At 41.5% G+C, this 19,431-nt stretch overlaps 1 protein-coding gene across 2 annotated transcripts in view; it reads right to left on the reverse strand.

The window, feature by feature from the left end:
- Positions 1 to 16,886, reverse strand: part of SUSD6 (sushi domain containing 6) — a gene marked incomplete at both ends in the record, with an annotated part of 41,303 nt that extends 24,417 nt beyond the window's left edge. Inside the window, 2 exons of one of the 2 annotated variants that reach the window (XM_079537194.1) lie at positions 12,391 to 12,420; positions 16,766 to 16,886. In XM_079537194.1, coding sequence (XP_079393320.1) covers positions 12,391 to 12,420; positions 16,766 to 16,886 — 151 coding nt within the window. The remainder of the gene's footprint in view (positions 1 to 12,390; positions 12,421 to 16,765) is intronic. The other variant, XM_079537195.1, reaches the window with a different exon arrangement.
- Positions 16,887 to 19,431: the final 2,545 nt, after the last annotated feature.

Below are 19,431 nucleotides of genomic sequence, written 5' to 3' on the forward strand. Positions count from 1 at the left end.
ACAGTGGACTTTTTATTTTCTCTCCACACAGAAAGGCAGAAATTCTTACCGTTAATGAGGCAGGTGGAAGCATCTGTCTCATGTTAAACACCATGATCTACTTTTGTATCTTTGCCCCCCCTAGCATTAGAAAATAAAGCCATAAATGCAAATCACTGCAACCTAGTTACAGCACATCAAAGCTGTCACTGTCACTCTTATTCTCGGGGTGGAAGAGACAAGCAGACAGTTGACATTTTACTCTTTAGCTCACTGTGTAAACAGAAACCAAGTTGCAGTATCTACTCCTCTGCTGCAGAAGAGCACTGACCACACACTTCCCTGCAAAAACTCTGCCAGGCCTGATGTCCTTTCTGCAGCAACACCACAGGGAAGAGTGAGCTACCCAACTGTCATACTTCCTCTCAATACCTGTGGTTTTTGGAATTATCCTTCACTGTTCCTATTAAACTCTTCATCAACAATGAAAGTCTCCTGTAAGACACATTAGAATGGTGGGAAGTGGGTCATAATTGTACATCGTATTTCAGGGCACAAACCACAGTTACAGGAATTGCTTGCATTGAAAAGCAAAAACACATTTAAAACTTTATGTTAACATAATTAAAGAAGTTTGAAAGTAAGAAGCTATTATCATGCGGCAGGCAGAACTAAGGCATACTATTATTATGCATTCTGAAGACCACAATTTGGAAACATCTAATCTCAGTCTAGTATAGTTACTAGCAATGGATTTCTAGACCAGACCCTGCAAAAAGCTCCCAGAAATGCAATTTTCCATAATGCACTGTTCTGAGGGGAGGCCATGTGAGCACAGCTGCAAAATTAGTACATATTAGGGAACTGGCACTCCACAGCAAAAAGGATTAAACAAATTTCATTAACAAGGTTTGTGGCAATGGGAACATAACCTGGAAATACTCTTGAGCAATCACAAGCTAGCATACTGAAGTTCATGCCTAGAAGTAATATTAAGTGGCAAATACCTGCACAGACAATTATATTGCAGTCAAGGAGAATTCCAGAGCTGTAGCAGCCTACCGAGAGCGTGTTTTTATAGAATCACAGAATGACCAGGGTTAGAAGGGACCTCAAGGATCATGAATCTCCAACCCCCCTGCCACATACAGGGCCACCAACCTCCCCATTTAATACTAGGCCACAAGAATTTACAAGAGTTGCATCTAGGACATCAAGCATCTGCAATGGTTTCAGCCATGGAACGTCCTCATTCAGTTAGTACCCAATCAGACTGATCAAAATATGTCACATTCCCTTTAAATCCCTTTCCGAGTTTCAGCAAAAAGGTGACCAGTAAGAAAAAAATAAAGAAAAAAAATCAAGAAAAAAAAAAATCAAGAAAATTGTCTTGCCATTACTGCATAAACTTTATAAACATAAATATGCTTTATACAGCATATTATATTTCAATAAATGATGCCCATTTAGCTGGAAATGCATGATGAGAACTGAAGCCAACTTTCTTCAAAGGTCACCTGATTAATAAGTACACTGAGGCAGCATTTGGAAGAAGGCACAAACTCAATCCCTAAACAACCCATTGTGGCAGCGGCCCATTATTTGAGTTGTTTCAGAAAGGCAGGATAAAGCCATCCTTCCCTCACCCTCCCACTCCTTTCCCTCCTCCTCCCTTCTCCCCTCCATTTTTCCCTAGTGGGCATCTACTCCCAGACAATGGTAATCATCTCTATCAGAAGTTGACTAGCAATGTAAGAGAGCTTCATGTCTCCACTCTCCCCAGTTCCATGATGAGAGCACACACTATCAGAACTGCTTGAGCCGTGAATACTAATACTAATAGCTGCAATTCTAGCTGAAATAAAAGATGCTTCTGTCATCCCAGTTCATCCAGTAGCTGGTTAAGCTATTCTCTTTAGTACCAGGCATTTATTTGATTGGCATCTTCTGAACTGGCAGTCTTAGCAAGGAGGTCTTTCAGAATTCAAAGCATGCTAGCTGCATGACAGAAAGGAAGTATAACCCCTCAAGGGCACCCATTTCAAGTGGAATGTGAAGTGTCCCAGGTCTAGACAGCATTCTGAGAAACTTTTCTTTCTCATCTTGCTATTTATTATGACACAGCACTTCCACAATTTCAGTGCAGATGTAAACTTTTCTACAACTCCAATGCGTTTGGCAAATTGACATTTCAAACACTCTGAACTGTTACACCTCCATCAATTTTTCCAAGGATTTCCTTTCCAGTCAGTACAGTTGGTAAGAATAATTTAAGAGAAAAACCAGTCCCATGCTTTCACCAAACTGAATTCCATTTGATTTTATCTTCACACCTCTGGCTGCTTCATATTATTCAGTCTTTACAGGAATTATATATGTCTTTTTCAGTATTGTTTTGCCTGTAAATTTAAGCAGAAAGATACCAACTCCCTCCTTCAGATTGTTAGGTAACACTGGGCAAAACTTTCAGCAGTGCTTCTATGCCCTGAGATCTCCTCTCCCAGCTCTTAGTTTTCCCTTTTGCCTTTCGCGATGGTGGTGGTTCTGAGGAGGGCCCATGAGACCTCAGGTCATCAAGGGAGAGATGCAACATACAAATGGGCCAGAGACCGAGGGGTGGACTTAACTATGGATGCCATTGCACAGGTTATTCATAACTGTGAAACATGTGCCATCATCAAACAAGCCAAGAGAATGAAATCTCTCTGGGAGGAAGGGCGATGGCAAAAGTACAAATATGGGGAGACATGGCAGGTTGATTATATCACCTTGCCACGATCTCGCAATGGTAAGCATTATGTGCTTACTATGGTGGAGGCACCGCTGGGATTGGGGCAGTGACACTTTAATGCCCTGTACACTACATGATGTTTTGATGTGGAATACTGAAACCATAAAAACATAGAACCATGACATTTCCAAAGAGCTTGTCTCACTGCTAATATTCATTTGATTATGAATGACATCGTAGCCATCCCACCAGCTAGCTTCCCTAATTTAAAGGAGATGCATTGCTGTTTTTCTTTTTTCTTTTTTTAAATTTAGCTGCCATATCAATTTATTAGAAAGAGTTTCAGTTGATAAACAAGTACAAAATGTAGTAGAAACTAAACTAACCTATCAAGAAGGAATTTGATGAAGTTTTAGTGTGCAAAGATTTTTGTTCTGCCATTCTGCTCCATTCCTTTTTCTCCCAGTTCATGAACTCTTACTGCTGGTGACAATGAATCATATTAGTCTGTTTAGCCATTTTCTCTCCATATTCCTGTTTTATGCTGACAGGAACAGGAAAGTACAACTTTGTTATAAGGTTTTATTTGAAAGTCAGTCTCTCAGTTGGTTCACTGCATTTAGAATTGCATCTTCTTGTCCTGGGTTCTCTCCTCCTGGTACACTGGAAGCATAGCAATTGCAATTAAGTTCTCCCAACATCTACGGACACAGAGCACTAGTAATGTGGGATACAGTAGTTAAGTTCTTACATCTTTAATTATTTTGACTGAATTGCCTCTTCCTTTAAAATTCACAGTCTTGTCAAAAGTACATTTGAGAAAACCACAGGTTCACTACTAGCTACTTCCAAGTCGTTCAGTTCATTAATCCAAACAGGGAGCAAGGGAAAATAGAACTACTTTCTGCTTCATGTCCGTCCGTCCCCCCCCCCCACTTTTCTTAGTCCAAATTTTTAAATACTCTCATCCTACTGAATATTATAAGGCAGCAAAAAGTAGAATGAGTAAGTGCTGGTTATCTTTCTCTTCCACCCTTAAAACAACAACTGTCCTGAAATTGGTGAGGGCTTTCTCATCTGCTCTAGAAACCTGCAATTTGAACAGACCCTCAGAAACCAGACTGTTAGTTGTTTCCTTCTTTCTTCCTATGTTTTTAGTTCACAGCATTTAAATTTGCAGTTTTATTTTTTCTCCAACCTGCTCCCACCATTACACTGAACATTTGCTCATTTTTACTATCACTATCAGAAAAAGGTGTTTAGAAAAGAGAACAGACAAACTCATATATGTCCCAATCAGCCACATAAAGATACAGGGCAGCCAAGAGTAACTGTAGATTCAAAAATATGCTTCAGAATTGGTTGCAAAGTATTTCACTGAGTGACTCCACAATGAGAGAATTCGCACAGCAGTCTGCTGGCACACTTGCAGAACCAGAAAAAGAAGAGGACAGCATGACATGACAGTAGCAATTTGCATCTCTGCCATTCTGTGCTTTCTGCCCAGCTCACATGAGCCACAGGACGCTCAAAATTTTCATCTTCACTCAGTGCAATTCAGCTGAGCATCTAGATTCAAATCACTCCAGCCTTGTTTAAGCTTATGGATAGATCTGTGCTCTACAGAAATATGTAGATTTTTAAAGACCTGGAGATTGGTAGAGTTAAAAATATGCTCACTAAGTGCATGCATATACACCATGTCAGCAGGCACAGGCACCACGCTCCTGGAAGGCCTTCCATAGTTCCTGTTTTCACACAGAGAAATTAAATGCCTCCCTTCCTCAGCACAGTAAGTACTGTGTACTGTTTACAAAGGAAACCGTACTTTTACTCCTCCTTGATGCACTGAAGGACAGCCCAAGCTTTTTGTCTCATTCAAGAAGAGCTGAGCAGTTCCTCCACTCTGTTTGGAGCTGTTTGTCCAGGAGCAGCAGCCACGATACATCACAGAAGGCCCAGTCTGTGGTTGGCCCTAACAGTGCAGCTCCCTTCAGAGCAATGGGCAGCCCTGATTCAAGTCAGCATTGCTTTGGAGAATCACTTATTGAATTAAGCCCAGTGCAAACACACTTAGTAAGAAAAGTCCTTATGGGTACAAGCAAAGACTATGCTCCTGGACACTTCAAACTATGTATATAATCATGTCTATCTACTTACAACGTACCTTTGTCTGGCTGCTCAGCAGTTAAACACACTGCTAAGGACAAGGCTCCAGGCAACTATCTGCATTTACAGCCAAGTGCCTTCCAACCACACTGCCACATCATCAAGCCAAGGGGCTCCACTCCTGGATGCTGGGAGTCAGCTACTAATTTTAGGGTCCATAAATGGACAAGAGGTCGTACAAAGTACTCTTGCCTCTCTTAGCGTGCCATGAAGACAAATTCCCTTTGTTCTCTTGTCCCAGGAACCAGGAGGCTAATTTGCCTGGTCTCTTCATTTCTATATCTAGTGGAACTAGGGAGGACATAGTGACCACAATGATATTCCAATAGAGCCCAGTGTACACAAGGCCTTAATGTGAACTGCAAATAACAGCCAACATCAGAAAGGGGAACGTAAACTTAGCAAAAAGCTAAGATCAGTTGAATATTGAATCAAAGGGTCAGGAAGTAATTTTCTCTAAGGGAATTTTTTTGTTTTAAACAACAAATATATGAAATTCAGTCTCACCACCCCCAGTCCTCCCCAATTCCCCCAAGGAATTGCCCTGAAACCTGCAGGCTATGCACAGAATGCATTTTTAGTACCCCAGGAGGCCTAGAAGGCAGACAATGAATAGGTTGCAGGTGCTGCCTATTTCCACTGGTCAAAATATATGAGACAGGCTAATGTAACTATCTTAAATTATTCCTGCAAGCATAATTTAAGGATGCTTCCCTAGCATATCGCTGCAATCCCAATAGACTCTTTGTTTCAACTGTTCCACTACTAAGTTCTCAGTTGCTCTGAATTAGCAAGAAAGAAGGCTATCAACAATAAGAGCCTCGTATCTAACAATTCACATTTAGGCCAATAAATAACCAGCTTCCTCGCAACAGCAGCAATCCACTTTCAACACGGTACAGCCACCTTCACCAATCCTTCAGAACCCAGACACAGGGGAAAAAAACGGAGATGGCCACAAAGCAGCTTTTCAGTTATCAGCCAGAATACCCTCTCCTAAGAAGCTGGGGGCTGTGGTAATCCCCTTTTTGAAATGCTAATGTCATTACAACCATAGCACCAGAAGACAAGCGGTGAGGCCTGGGTGACAGAGCCTCGGCTGTGCCCTTACACAGATGATTTAAACTGGGCCTTTTGTAGCTCTCCTGCCCAAAGCTCCCTGCCCGGAATCATGCTTGACAGGAGATGCAGCTGCTGTCCAACCCCGCCGACAAGCAGGGGTGGAAAGATCAACACAATGAATTCATGCGCATGGGGTGAGGGTCTGGGGCACAGCAGCAGTGCGCCAGGGCATTGTGCTCTCAAAGCCTGTAGGAGCCCAAACATAGCCTTGGGAAGGCTTGGAAAAAAAAAAAAAAAAAGGCAAAGCTAAAGATTTCCAACCTCTCCCTTACTACTGCTTAACGACTGCATGAAAGTAAGAATCATTACAGCTGGTCCTTAGGCTCAGCAACAGCTACAACCATAGAAAAGCATGCGTGGCTAAAAGAAACTAATCAAGAAATTGATCTGTTCTCCAACCTCTGAGAAGAATCCCACCTACAGGGAAAGCTACTCCAAAGGGACAGAGAGATGTCAATTTTCCTGAAGAACCAACTGGAACTGCTTGCTGTAAGAAGACCAGAGACCAGACTGGGCACTACAGGTTTGATTCTACCACATGATATGTTACAAAGGATAAATGTTACTGGAGAGTTTTTCAGCATTGTTTTCTATGTATTTCATGTGTTCAGTGTATTTCACCAACTCCGGTACTACTCAGGGAATGACTAGAGAATAAAAACTTTTATAATGTTTCCATTCTAAATATTACAGGATTTGCAAAAAATAAAAATAAAAAAATTCCTACAACTTACTCTCTACTGCCACAGGAAGAAAGGTGATGGACCCCTCCGGGAGGATGCATTTGGTTTAATCTATGCAAGCTACGAACTGTAAAGCAGCTTTGAAATCCTGCTACCAAACCCAAATCATCTTTAAATGAAAAGCACAAAAGCCTCAGTTCTCCTGGTACTCTCCCTTGGTGCTAACTAACCAAACAATGACAGAAGACCAATGACAGGAAGACCATTTCCTCCATTTAAAGCTGCTAATTAAGTTAAGAGTTCAGGGAATGGAAACAGACTTAGTGATAGATGCTTGCCTGCTGTCAGAGGATGCAGAACAGACATCCATTTTCATCCTTTCAAATTGCCCTGCAGTACTTGATGTAGCCAACCATGAAATACTCCTAACCCGACTCAGACAAGTGGCAGGTGGCCAGAGGTATGTGGTAAAATAGTTAAGCTTTTGCTCATCTTGACCGTAGGCAGAGATTGAATCCCTAGAACACCCCTAATCAGCTGCAGATAATAAAACCTTTACAGTTTGTATCTTATGACTTAAGTCAATTATGTCCAAGAAGCACTTACAATGAAACGTGCAGGTTGTTCTAGAGGAGTATTCCAAGGTTACTTTTGCTAGGGAAATCAAAGCCAACAACAGAGTAGAAATGTCACCATCTTTAAAACAAACACAAAACATTAAGGATATAGTCCTTTGCTTGTGCTAAAGAGAAACAAAGATGTGCTGAAGCACAAGTTGCACTGCAGCACAACTCTGACAGTACCAGTCTTTTCAAGAAGTAAATGGAGTGGGAACTTGAACTACTGGAAACAAGCTACACAGCAGTCACATCCCCAGTTACTTTGAGTTTCAAGTATAGCCACTCTGATGATAAGAGTGGAACAGGCCAGAGGAAACATTAAAAGCACACTTTCCTCTTAGCCAAGGATAAATGAACATCTTTGGCATGACACAACAATTACTTTCCAAAATGCCTCTGCAGCAGGTGATCCAGAATGAACTGGCAGCACCAGAGGTCACATTACCTACTCTGATCTAACTTCATACCATACTGAATGCCACACAGGCCCCACATGGAAAACATCACCACCAGCAGGAGCGATACTTAGTCTTGACAAAGATCCAGCATCTAGAAGTTTTAATAGGTTTAATTTGTTTACACTAAGGATACCTCTCCAGTGGGTACAGCATACAACTGTAGCATGCAAAGGAGAAGAGCAAAGCTGGTTTTATCTATAAAACTGACAACAAACCAAGAAAAGCAGAACTTTCTCAGAAAGTTAAAGACTAATTTCTCCAAACACGGCAGCAACTCCCATTTGAAATTCCTCTTTGTTTTCTATTTCACACATAGCTGCTCTACCGTCCTTCAGTTTCTATCTCCACCAGATCCCCCAGCTGTAATGTCAGAGCACCCATGGGCAGCCAGCCAGCACTCCAGCATCATCTTCATCCTGCTCCGCTCCTGCCTTGAGGAAAGCTTCCCCAAAGCTCCAGCCCCTGGAGGGCACATACGTTTTGTAAGCTTGAGTTCTTAAGCTCTGCCAGTCTCATTAGTCAGTGCTGTCACATATAGAAAAGACTCAAAACAACTTGATGTTGTAAAGGCATATCCTTGCATTAAGACATTTGCCTAACAAAAAAAAATAAACACATGCATACATTTCTACCAGAGTCCTCTCTCTCAAGGCCATGCTATTCTCAACCATTCTAATCAGCTTGCATAGCTAAAATTAAAACACTACCTTCTTCCAGGACTTACACTACTTAATCACCAAGCCACTAATTGGCTTTTCAAACCAGCAGGAACTTTTCACAACTCCACTTGAGGAAATCTTCACCTTACTGCTTTCCTGAACTCCCCTGACTCTCTCCCTCTTCTGAGGATCTTCTCCTTCATTCACCTTCAGCCTATTCTGTCACCTTCCTACAAATCTCAATCTGTTTGTAGTCCTATTCCAATGCTCAGAGCCTTTCTCCAGAGATAACTAGAATAATTTGAAGGAAAGCACTACCTAAAGCAGCAAAACTTAGCTTACTATCTCAACAGCTGATATTTCCCAGACTACACAGTCGTCTAAACAGAACACTGGTAAGATCACAAAACAGTTTTACTCTTTCTAATGATGTATCAGACATAAAACTTTCTATATACCATGCAAGTCCTTTTCTCAGGACATGGAAAGCATTCCTCCAAGCTGTACAAGCAGCAGCAGCTTCTGGCTTTCTAGTTACAACTCTGTGTACATATCAGGCCTATTGTGTTCCTTCTTTGACCTTGGGCTGAGAATTCAAGAAATCCTCCATCAGATATATACTTCTCTCTAGACAGTATTTTTCAAATCAGACATTATTCTCCTTTCACTGGCTAAGAACAAAAACATATTTCAGAAAGCAGCAGCAGCATGGCTTTCTGCTCTTCAAGAGGAGAAAGATATCCCCCTCTGAAATACGCTGACTGGCTAGACAGTGAACACTGAGCACACAGGATTTAAAAACGTTATTGTCAGGCCAAGGTAGACAAGCATCCTCACAGCCTCTTCAGCACAGGAACTCCCAAAGCTCTGCTCCTCCTTCCTTCATAAGAAGATCCACACCAGACTGGGACAGAATGCTCATTTTATTCTTTAGTAGTTTAAGGAACAAACCCCTCTAGCCCAATCTACATGGCACGTCACACAACTCATCTAAACAGTCCTATATCTAAGGTGGTTTTTCAAATCCCTTGGAAGATTTCTCATCTGGAAGCCATTTGCCAGTTCAACACAACACTCTGCAAAAGCAGAGACTCACCTCAGGGAAATTCCTACTTGCAGAGGAAGAGAAACACTCTCCACAGACTTTCTTCTTTAAAAGGAAAATGCTTTTTTAGATGCAGATCAACACACACAGATAAGCATGTACAAATTCTTGAGACAAAGTCACAGTCCAGTCACCAGGTTCCAATTGCTCTAATGACAGTACGAACACGTTTGAGCTTGCTGTTCAAGTAAGTGCCTTTCAGCATCCTATCCTCATTCTCGACTCTCAGCAGCTTGTTACCAGCAGTTTCTTAGTAATCCTCAACAACGCACAGATTGCTTGGTTTAACACAGGGCCTGGGCAGATTCAGCTACAAAAGCTGAAGACTGCCTATAGCTACTCATGTTGCCCTAGTACCAGGGGATTAAGTGCACCGTTAGTAAGTCTGCAGATGACACCAACCTGCCTGGAGGTAGGAAGGTCCTACAGATGGGTCTGGACAGGCTGCATCACTTGACTGAGGTCAATGAGGTGAAGTTCAACAAGATCACATGTCAAGTTCTGCACTTTGGCCATAACCTCAGGCAACACTACAGGTTTGGGGCAGAGTGGCTGGAAGACTGTGTGGAAGAAATGGACCACAGCGTGTTGGTCAGCACTTGGCTAAACATGAGCCAGGAGTGTGCCCAGGTGACCAAAAAGGCCAATGGCATCCCAGCTTGTATAAGAAATAGTACTGCCAGCAGGAGCAGGGAGGTGATCATCCCTCTGTGCTCAGCACTGGTGAAGTCACACTTCGAGTGCGGTGTTCTGTTCTTGTCTCACTACAAGAAAGACATTGAGACCCTGAAGTGTGTCCAGAGAAAGACAATGAAGCTGGTGTGGGGTCTGGAGCACAGGTCTTATGAGGAGCAGCTGAGTGAACTGGGATTGTTCAGTCGAGAGAACAGGCTTAAGTGACACTTTATTGCTCTCTCCAACAACCTGAAAGGAAGTTGTGGCAAGATGAGTGTTGGCTTCTTCTCCCACGTAACAACAGTAGAACAAGAGGGGAATGCCCTCAAGTTGTCTCAGGGAAGATTCAGGTTTGATGTCAGGAAAAAGTTTCTTCTCAGACTGATCAGGTGCTGGCATAGGCTGCCCAGGGAGGTGGTTGAGTCACCATCCCTGAAGACATTCAAGAAGCATTTAGACGCTGTACTAAGGGACATGATTTAGTGGCAAATACTGGCAATAGGTGGATGGTTGGACTGGATAATCTTGGAGGTCTTTCCAACCTTCGTGATTCTATGATTCTACTTGTATTTGCCTCATCACCCATGTTAAGTACGCCATGGACATCACAGATTTGTATACTGCACACCAGCTATTTCAGCAGTAACTGCAGTAACAGTACAGGCTGAAGTTTGCTACAGTTTCAGAGTAAATTTACTTTTTGTTCTGTCATCATGCAGCAGGGTCAGTAATAGGTGGCAACAAAAACAGGAGGTGGTAACTGCTTGTGGTGCTACAGTTATAAATATAAGGGCCTGGAAGAGCAATGGCAAGAACAAATCGTACAGATGAAAGGGAGTAACACCAAGAAGTAGGGAAAAGCATTCCACATATCTGGAAAAAAAAAAATGCTTTCACTAGCACTGTAAGTAGGCGTAGAAATAACAAAAGAAATGTCAAATGGCACAAAGTAATTAATCACAAGCAAACTTTTCTGTCCTGCTGTCAGGCCATTTCCATGAGACTAGAAACAAAATCAAACTCTTCTGAAAAGATAGGCTCAAGTACAGAAAGAAGGAAGACTGACAGGAGGCAGCTGCATTAGAAGACAAACCACCCGTATCTTTAGTGTAGCAGGCACCAGACATCAGGGGACTCCAACATCTGGACTAAAGTTGCAAGTATTTTCTTTTGAAGAATGAAGCTCCCTTCCAGCTTTCTTTCTACAACGAAGCTCCTATCAGTTTCCACCTTTTTCACAATAGCCCAAGAAACTGAATTAGCTGGACCAGGCAGTTCTTGAGCTATTTCCTAAATTAGCTTGTTTTCCTGCTAGAAACCATGGCCAAGAACTGATGGCACATTCACACTAGGCTTGTGTTATATCAGTCTTGCCAAGAGTAAAATTCAGACCGATTAAAAATTCAGGATTCACAGAGCATTCCATCTGCTCTCCTCCTCCCTCCATCTGAAGATCAAAATTTGGTAGGCTGTATGATTACCCTTCCTCACCTTCAAATACTTAATTATGAATCCATTCCCAGACTTTGTTCCTGTCTTCCCTTTTCTTGAAGAAAATTGGAAGACTCAAATTAGGATGATCACATTTTGGACTTCAACAAATACCTACACATTTTTTAAAAATATATTTAGAACTAATCAAGACAGCCAAGTATGCTTCCCACTTCCTCCTAAAATTACATACCTCTGTAACACATACAGGAAAAGCTTCAGACTTTTTCCGAGAAGAGGAAATGAAAAGCTGAGTATTCAATACAATGTATCCAGAATCACATTCTGCGATGAGATATTCACTTTTCTTGATTAAAGGAAACAAAAGGGTTTTTCACCTCAGCTTGCCCTCTCCATCCTTCCAATCCTCTCCCTTTCAAAACTCTCACAACTAGCATAACTTTCTCTTTTTGTTTCAGTGAATATTCACTCCACATGGTTTTGAGTCATTTAAAACGAAATACTATCAAGACATATTGAGGTGCCTTCAAGCACAGTGGAACATATGAAGTTGATCTCTCTCAAACCAAAGGCAACCATCTCTCTCAAATATAAGGGATAAAAAGCAGAAACAGGACAGAGATGCATCACAGCACATGAGTAAAAACGTAAATCTTAGCTTGTATAACCACTTATGTTAATCAGTAAAACATCTCACTCATTTCTAATAGCACAGCAGGGAATAAGAGTTTACTTACATGTAGGTCCTTTGGATTTGCTGAGCAAACCTAAAAGACAAAAAAAAAATTAAGATTATTATTATGCTTGCTTTAATTCATTCCTTAACCATTCAAGCTGTTTAAAATTCAACAAGCTGTGTGACTACCTGAGATTCCTGTTACTGCCTTCAAGTCAGCTGCTTAAAAAGCACTACCCAGAGATCAGTGTAAGAGTGTAAGAACAGAGTGTTCCTTAACTAGACTGGTTCTGGGCCCATCTGCATCTACCTCTTGGCAGCCTCACCACTGCTCTACAGCTCCTCACCATGCTCTTCTGTGCCACTCTGCTTTCATGAAGCTCTACGAAGGGAATGGAAGAAGGACTCACACTGAAAACTGCATCCTTTCCTCACTATGAGCTGACAACAATTTATTCAAACCTGCATTATAGGAAGCACGCAGATCAGAACTCAGGTCCTATGTTTATGCACAACACCACCCCACATTTCTATCTAGCTATCCAGTACTACTGTCCTTGTTTTCATGCCCACTGAATTCATCCCCAGCAGTATTAAACTTCTTCCTTTCAACCACATAATTAGAAACAAAGGAACCCTCTGCTTCATACAGATTCCCAAGGAATAGGAACAAGTCTGAATCTGCTCAATGGCTGAAGTATGCTTTTACAAGCTGTTCTATGCAACGCAAACAAACACCAGTGGTATCCAAGAGCTTCTGTACAGAATAACCTTGGCATTGAAAAGATCTTAGAGCAGCATGCAGCAGATTGCCTGCGTTTGCATCAGAGACAATACACAGAAATGAAGTCGTTTCAGTTTATTCAAGCTCAATTTATCATTTTAATGGAACCCTAAAAATTAAAGGGATAGCTTCATAGCATTTTACATGTGATCAGTCAACAAAAATCAGGCTGTGTTTAAAATTAAGTAGACTTACATTTGCCAAGTCTGCATTATTAATTTTTAAAGGTTAATATTTAAACTCTCTCATTTATGTGTATTGCTGTTTGTTTAATTCAGGGTGTTAATACTCATAGTAACACCTTTAGTTGCATTTCTCAACATAGGTGATGCTCTTATCAGTAATGAAAAGCCCAACCTACATTTTGACAGAGCCAGCTAAGAATCTAAGAGAAGTTACAGTGCTGAGAGCACAGACAATAGGAAGCTTTCAGAATATTTTAGAGACTACAAGTTAAAATTTTATGAGTGATTCATTCTGATCCGCTGTTATCCTTTCAGAAACAGTCTGGTCAAATAGGAGGGCTGCTACAAATGTGATTACACACAAGGCCTTTGAGAGCTCGGGAATAACCTACAAAGGCCAGGGAGAGCAAGCAGGAAGAAAGAACCAGGACAACAAAGAAAGCACACAGAAGCATTACATTTTAACAAAGCAGCCCAAGCAGTTGTTATTCCTCCTCTCCAACACTTCCAACATTTCCCTGTCTCTACCTACTAAGCACCTAAGCACTTAGCTAAATCCCAGAAGAACCCTCAAAGAAAACAGAAGAGATGGAACAAGAACTAAGCCGCAGCATTTCAGAGCCTTGCTTTCCAAGGCTCTTCTTGGAAGAGAGCCTTTCCATTCTGCTAATTTTTTCATCATTTCCCTCAGTTAATCTTGGAGAACTTGCAAGAGGGGAAAAAGGCACAACAGTGATCAAGCTGAAGAAGAATTTCTGAAGAGCACTGAAGCCTTCCTAAATCCTCCACTTCTGGCATAGTTTCATTGTTTGCCCATCACCGAATGCTGCATTTGTTTTGTGTTACAACACGTGCAGCGGTTATTTTTACGGTTGTGACTAGCTTGCTGTGAGAAGGAATCAGCTCCCCCAAACTCTGCAGTAGGCTCTGTGATAAGCAACTTATCACATTCATCTCACAGCACTCTGGGATACTTGGACAGATTGCTTGAGACAAATTGCTGATGACTTTTGCTAAAAATCCATGCATAAATAAAATCAAATTATCAGCAGAAGAGAGACCAGAAGCTCAGTGACTGGAAATCAGTCTGCCCTCTGTATTCATCACATGTAAAAGCAAACACCTTCCTACTCAGAACACGAATATGTATCTAACCTCCTGAAAGACAAGCAGTAACATTTCCAAACAGTAAAACCATCGCAGTACAATATGCATTATATGGTTTTAAATGTACGAATAACAAGCTCCACTTTGTCACTCAGAGCTGAGCCAGTCCATTGTCTCCATGCTTGTCTGTCTTTTTATGAGAACATTGTTCATCTTTTGTAGCAATTGTGAACGTGTCACATTGGCCCTGTATTCAAGATAAGCATTACCACCAGGAGATTTAATGTAATCTCTTGCTTCATGTTAACATCGCTTTGTTCTGGTTGCTTTGAATGTTTTTGCTATGTAAACTAATAAAGTGAGGACAGGGGGGTGGCTGGGGACAAAGATGAGGGAAAGATGATTTTCCAAGCGTTTTTTCAGTGCTCTTTGTCTCTCCATCTGGGTCCCTGCTCCTCCGCTGGCTGACTGATTAATGTTACTCATAGTCAGAGCACTGCTGCAGGTGCAGCTCCCTGGGCCCACAACAGGCTGCCATGCACCCCCATCCCTCCCAGCCTCAGAGTTTATGGATGGAAGCCCATTCTACCCCCTCCCCCCCCGGGATTTCCCCCCTTTGTGCCTTGCCCTCTGCTATGATCCTGGGTTTCCCTTCACACGCTCTCACTTTCTCAGTTCTGCTGAAGGAAATGCTTCATGTCTTGCCACTCTAATCCTATTTAGCTGATGATCTGCCTTGATCAGTTTACCACAACAGGTTTCAGGTCCTGAATCAAAACGAACAGAGAAAGGGAAATGATGCAGAACCATTCTAGGGTCTTATGACATGCTTCACCAGTGCTTTTTCCATATGACATGAGATATATAAAAAACAATACTGAAAATGCTTGCCAGGATTGCAGTTGTCTTCCCCATTCAGCAGCCCTATGCAGCGCAAGGAATTTGCATACTGATTACAAAGCAACTACAGAGTGTTGCAGTACGTAACTGGGATTTTGTCCCAGCCTCAGGCTGCAGGGAATATCTCGCAGGCCTATATCTGAAGCAAGGCCGGGGTATTATCAACAACAGCTGGAAAAAACAAGGACAAAAAAAACTTTGTCCCTTTCACACACTACTTGTTCTTGCCAGTCAGTTACATTTGCAATGCCCCCACACATCCCTTTTTACCTACACAGCCAAAGCCAGGCCAGTAGAAAGACACAGAAGTCTGGGATCTCTCATTTCAGCAGCCTCTCCCTTCCAACTAGAGGAGTCAGAAATATTAGAAGATCAATTCCTCCTCCAGACTTTTCTACAGAAGCTACTCTCCTTTGAGTGCATCTGGCAATGAGCTTTTATTCTGCTCTACCACAGAGGCCAAACCAAGCTTCTCTGATGCCCAGAAATATTGGTCACCAGACATTTTCAGGTGCCATGATATCTCAAATAAACAGGACTTTTTAGAGCTATTGTTAAGAACTGATGCTTTGTTTTCAAAAGCAAGCTATTATCTGCAGTTGTGGAAGTCAAATCTATTTGACTTTTTGAGAATAAGTTCCTCCAGCGTTCTGTGCAAGAACTTGCACCTAAGGCACACATACAAACTTCATCCCACACCACTTACGATCAATCATCTCTCTACTGACAAGAAAATTACATCAGGTCTGTAAGAAGAGATCACGTTTCAGGGTATACTGTGTAAGAAAACAAACATTTCATGATGTACTACCTTGTGACCAATAAGTTTTCTTCTTACACTCATTTCTGACTGTTACTTGACTTTTTAATGTGTCATTCCATTCCACTGCTATTTACATTATTTACCACAGTTGGTCACCAGACATCAAAAAGCAAGCATGGGGAATGGGGAAAAACCCAAGACGCAGAAGAGATCTAACAAAGGAATACACTTTGTGAGTGCTCAAGTGCCAGAAGGTGCCACACAAGCAAACAGTGTACAGGCTCATCAGGTGTGCAAAGAGCAGAAGTCAGCCTGTGCTTCCAAAACTAATTCACATGAGCAGTTGCTACAGGACATATAAATAATAGTGCCTACATGAGAATATCACTTAACCAAAAAACAGTCCGTGCTTGCTCTTAAGACAGTCCTGGCATCCCCAGCTGCAGTAAAGAGATGAAAATAGAAGCAGAAAAAAAAGCTGGGGTAATCAAGATGATAGTGTAAAGGTATACAAGACTGGTTCAGTTCAGATACTGCCCTTTGCTTAACAAGCTATGATGGAATTTTTCATGCCAGTACTGAAATATGTATGCAAATGCATCAACCACCTCCAGCTTCCCCACAAATACATAAGGCCATTTTCAAACTTAGACATCTCTCCCCCTCTGCAGTACATGCAAGCAAAGATTTCACTTACCTGTGGCCTGTACTTCCAAAACAAAGTTACCAAAGATAACTAGCAGAAGAAACAGCCCATGGCTAGTCAAGGCAAGAGATGATCCAGTGTTGCTCTTTGGTGCTACCATTCCATGGCACATCTTTTACCCACCAAGGTTTCTTCTAAAAAAAAAAAAAAAAAATCCCAAAAGATCTGGCTGATTAGGAGCACCTCTATCTAGAAAAAAAAAAAACAAAGACAAAAGAACAGTAAGTACTGAACAAAACATTTACGACATCCAAGGGGATGGGAAGGGAAATTCAGAAACAGACAAGAACAAACTTTCGCGTTTTTCGGAATTCAGAAAACTTACTACGAAAGCATTCATGGTATCAAAGCAGAAAAGGCAACTCTGTGCATAGGAAACACCAAAAGGAGCTGCATTATGTTAGAGACCAGAACTTCTCACTCGACCTCCAATAGTTCAGGTGTAAAGATTGTCCAGCTTACAATGAGTTTTAGATCTTCCTTTCAAGACAACCACAGAGGATACAGTATCTGGAGAATTTGTTCCAGAGCGGTTTCAAGGAAGCCAGCCTTCCTACACTCCCCTCACCTTTCAGAAGACACAGCAGACTGTACTAGACAGCTAGGATAAATAAAATGCTTCCTCAGACACCTGGAGAGGCACAGCAAATCTGACAGCCAGCCAGCAGGCAGGCAAACACACACGAGGAGGAATGTAAAACAGCCTGAAAACCTCAGGTATAATGTGACAGTACATAGCACAGCAATTAAAATTGCAGGATGTGACACTGCTCATACCTGAGGACTGACAAATTCAGCCCATAGCCAATCTGACACTGTTGCACTGAAAGCACAAATCACAGCTGGGACATCAAGAAAGTACAGGCTGAACCCCAGCACAGGCTGAATCCTTGTTATTAGTGAAAAAAGGCTCTAAAGTATACAGTCCCACTGAGCTAGCCAGCAAGACTTCTGACAGTTTTGGATCTGGATGAATTACAATGTCACGCATGACTCCAAGGCCCCTGAAAAAGGCTAAAAATCTGTGTAGTGCTCATAGCTTAGAAAGAGAAAGGAGAAAACTTGTATAAATACATCTAGTCAATATTTGGTTAAAAGAAAAAAAAATACAGAGATTCACTTCAACACTTCTACTATGCTGTTCCTTACACAAACATCTAAAGCTATTGGGGAAAAAAATGTAATTTATTTTGCAGAAATCATCTTTTCTTTGCAGTTGACCAAGGGAACATTTTTAATTTTGAAAAAATCTCCCTCTTAGCCACAGCTTCTTCAGTTAAATGGATATTTCTACTGAAGGGAGATTTTCTGGGGAGGTCAAGTTTCAAAACTGCTGGATAACTCCAAATAAATCTAAGAGGAGTAGAGGCAGGTGTTGCACCATTTCATATCCTGTGTGATCAGATATGAAACCTGAAGAAGGCAGTATGACCTTGAGGTCCTTAAGTACTTCTTAAAGGGATTCAGCATGCCAGCACAGACACAATTCAAACAGCCACAATGTATATTTTCAATTACTTAGGAAAGAAAAAAAAAAAAAAAAACAACCACGAAGTAGCATTAATGGAAGGAATATGTGAATTTGATGATAAAAGTTTAGTGATCCTAGAGGGAGAGTTTTTCCCTAGTTCCATGTCACTGCTCTACTCATATCTAACTCACAAAAAGGCCATCTTTAGCATTTGGATCTTTCGTATGAATTAGTTTCTACCAAAGAGGATTTATTTGTCTGCACACATCCCCAGCTTGAAATAGCATTTCAAGATGATATTTAAAATGCCCTGTGGTAAGTCTGGAGATAATGCTACAATAAACTCTGCCTGCCCCATCAGTTTCCTGCTTAATTTGGAGAGGGAGAAAGAGAAATGAAGTTATCCCACTCTATACTTGTAGCAAAGTCAATACATTTCCAATATGTTTTACTGATGAAGACCTAATGTTTTGTTCACCATGTTCAGCCCTCCTACCAAGCAGAAAGGATTAAGGATGCTGCCACTTACCTGCTAAACTTCCTCCAGCAGCAATTAGACCACAGCATGAAAAACACTCCTCTGAAGAAAGCCAAGCCAGCTAGTTGGTACATCTGCCCATTCCATGCAAGTCAAATCTCTCACATGGATTTTAAGTTCCTATTCAGCTGGAACATGTCAGCATCTGGCCTGTACTGCAGGCCAACAGTTGGGTGCTTCCTTCTGAGTCACACAGAATTACAGCTCAATGCAGCACACAATTTTCAGTGAATGGATGTCTTATTACAGCAAGAAAGGTCTGCTCTTTCCAATCCAACTTAATGAAGCCTTATTAGCACATGAAACTTTGCAAGTCTTGCCAATTCAATGGCAGCCTTCCCTGCCCTGGGTCAGGGCTTAATGCATGACATCAGTGGGCAGGAGAAGTAGGGAATACAACACAATTATGACAGAATTCATTCACAGAGATGCCTGAGGTGTGCTGCTCTGTCTCAGAGGCATTTTCAACACCCAAAGATCATACATGAAAGCTAGTAGTCTAATTTTGGTCTCTCAACAATAAACAATAGATATCCAAATCAAGAATTTATTCTGGGGAAATCAATTACTGCTAGTTCTTGATTCACTAACAGATTGCTTTAAAGCACGCTGCTTTTTCCCCTCTACTAAAAAGCCAGGCGTGTTTTC

This window comes from Tetrao urogallus, assembly GCF_951394365.1.
Source record: "Tetrao urogallus genome assembly, chromosome: 6".
Taxonomy (NCBI): domain Eukaryota; kingdom Metazoa; phylum Chordata; class Aves; order Galliformes; family Phasianidae; genus Tetrao; species Tetrao urogallus.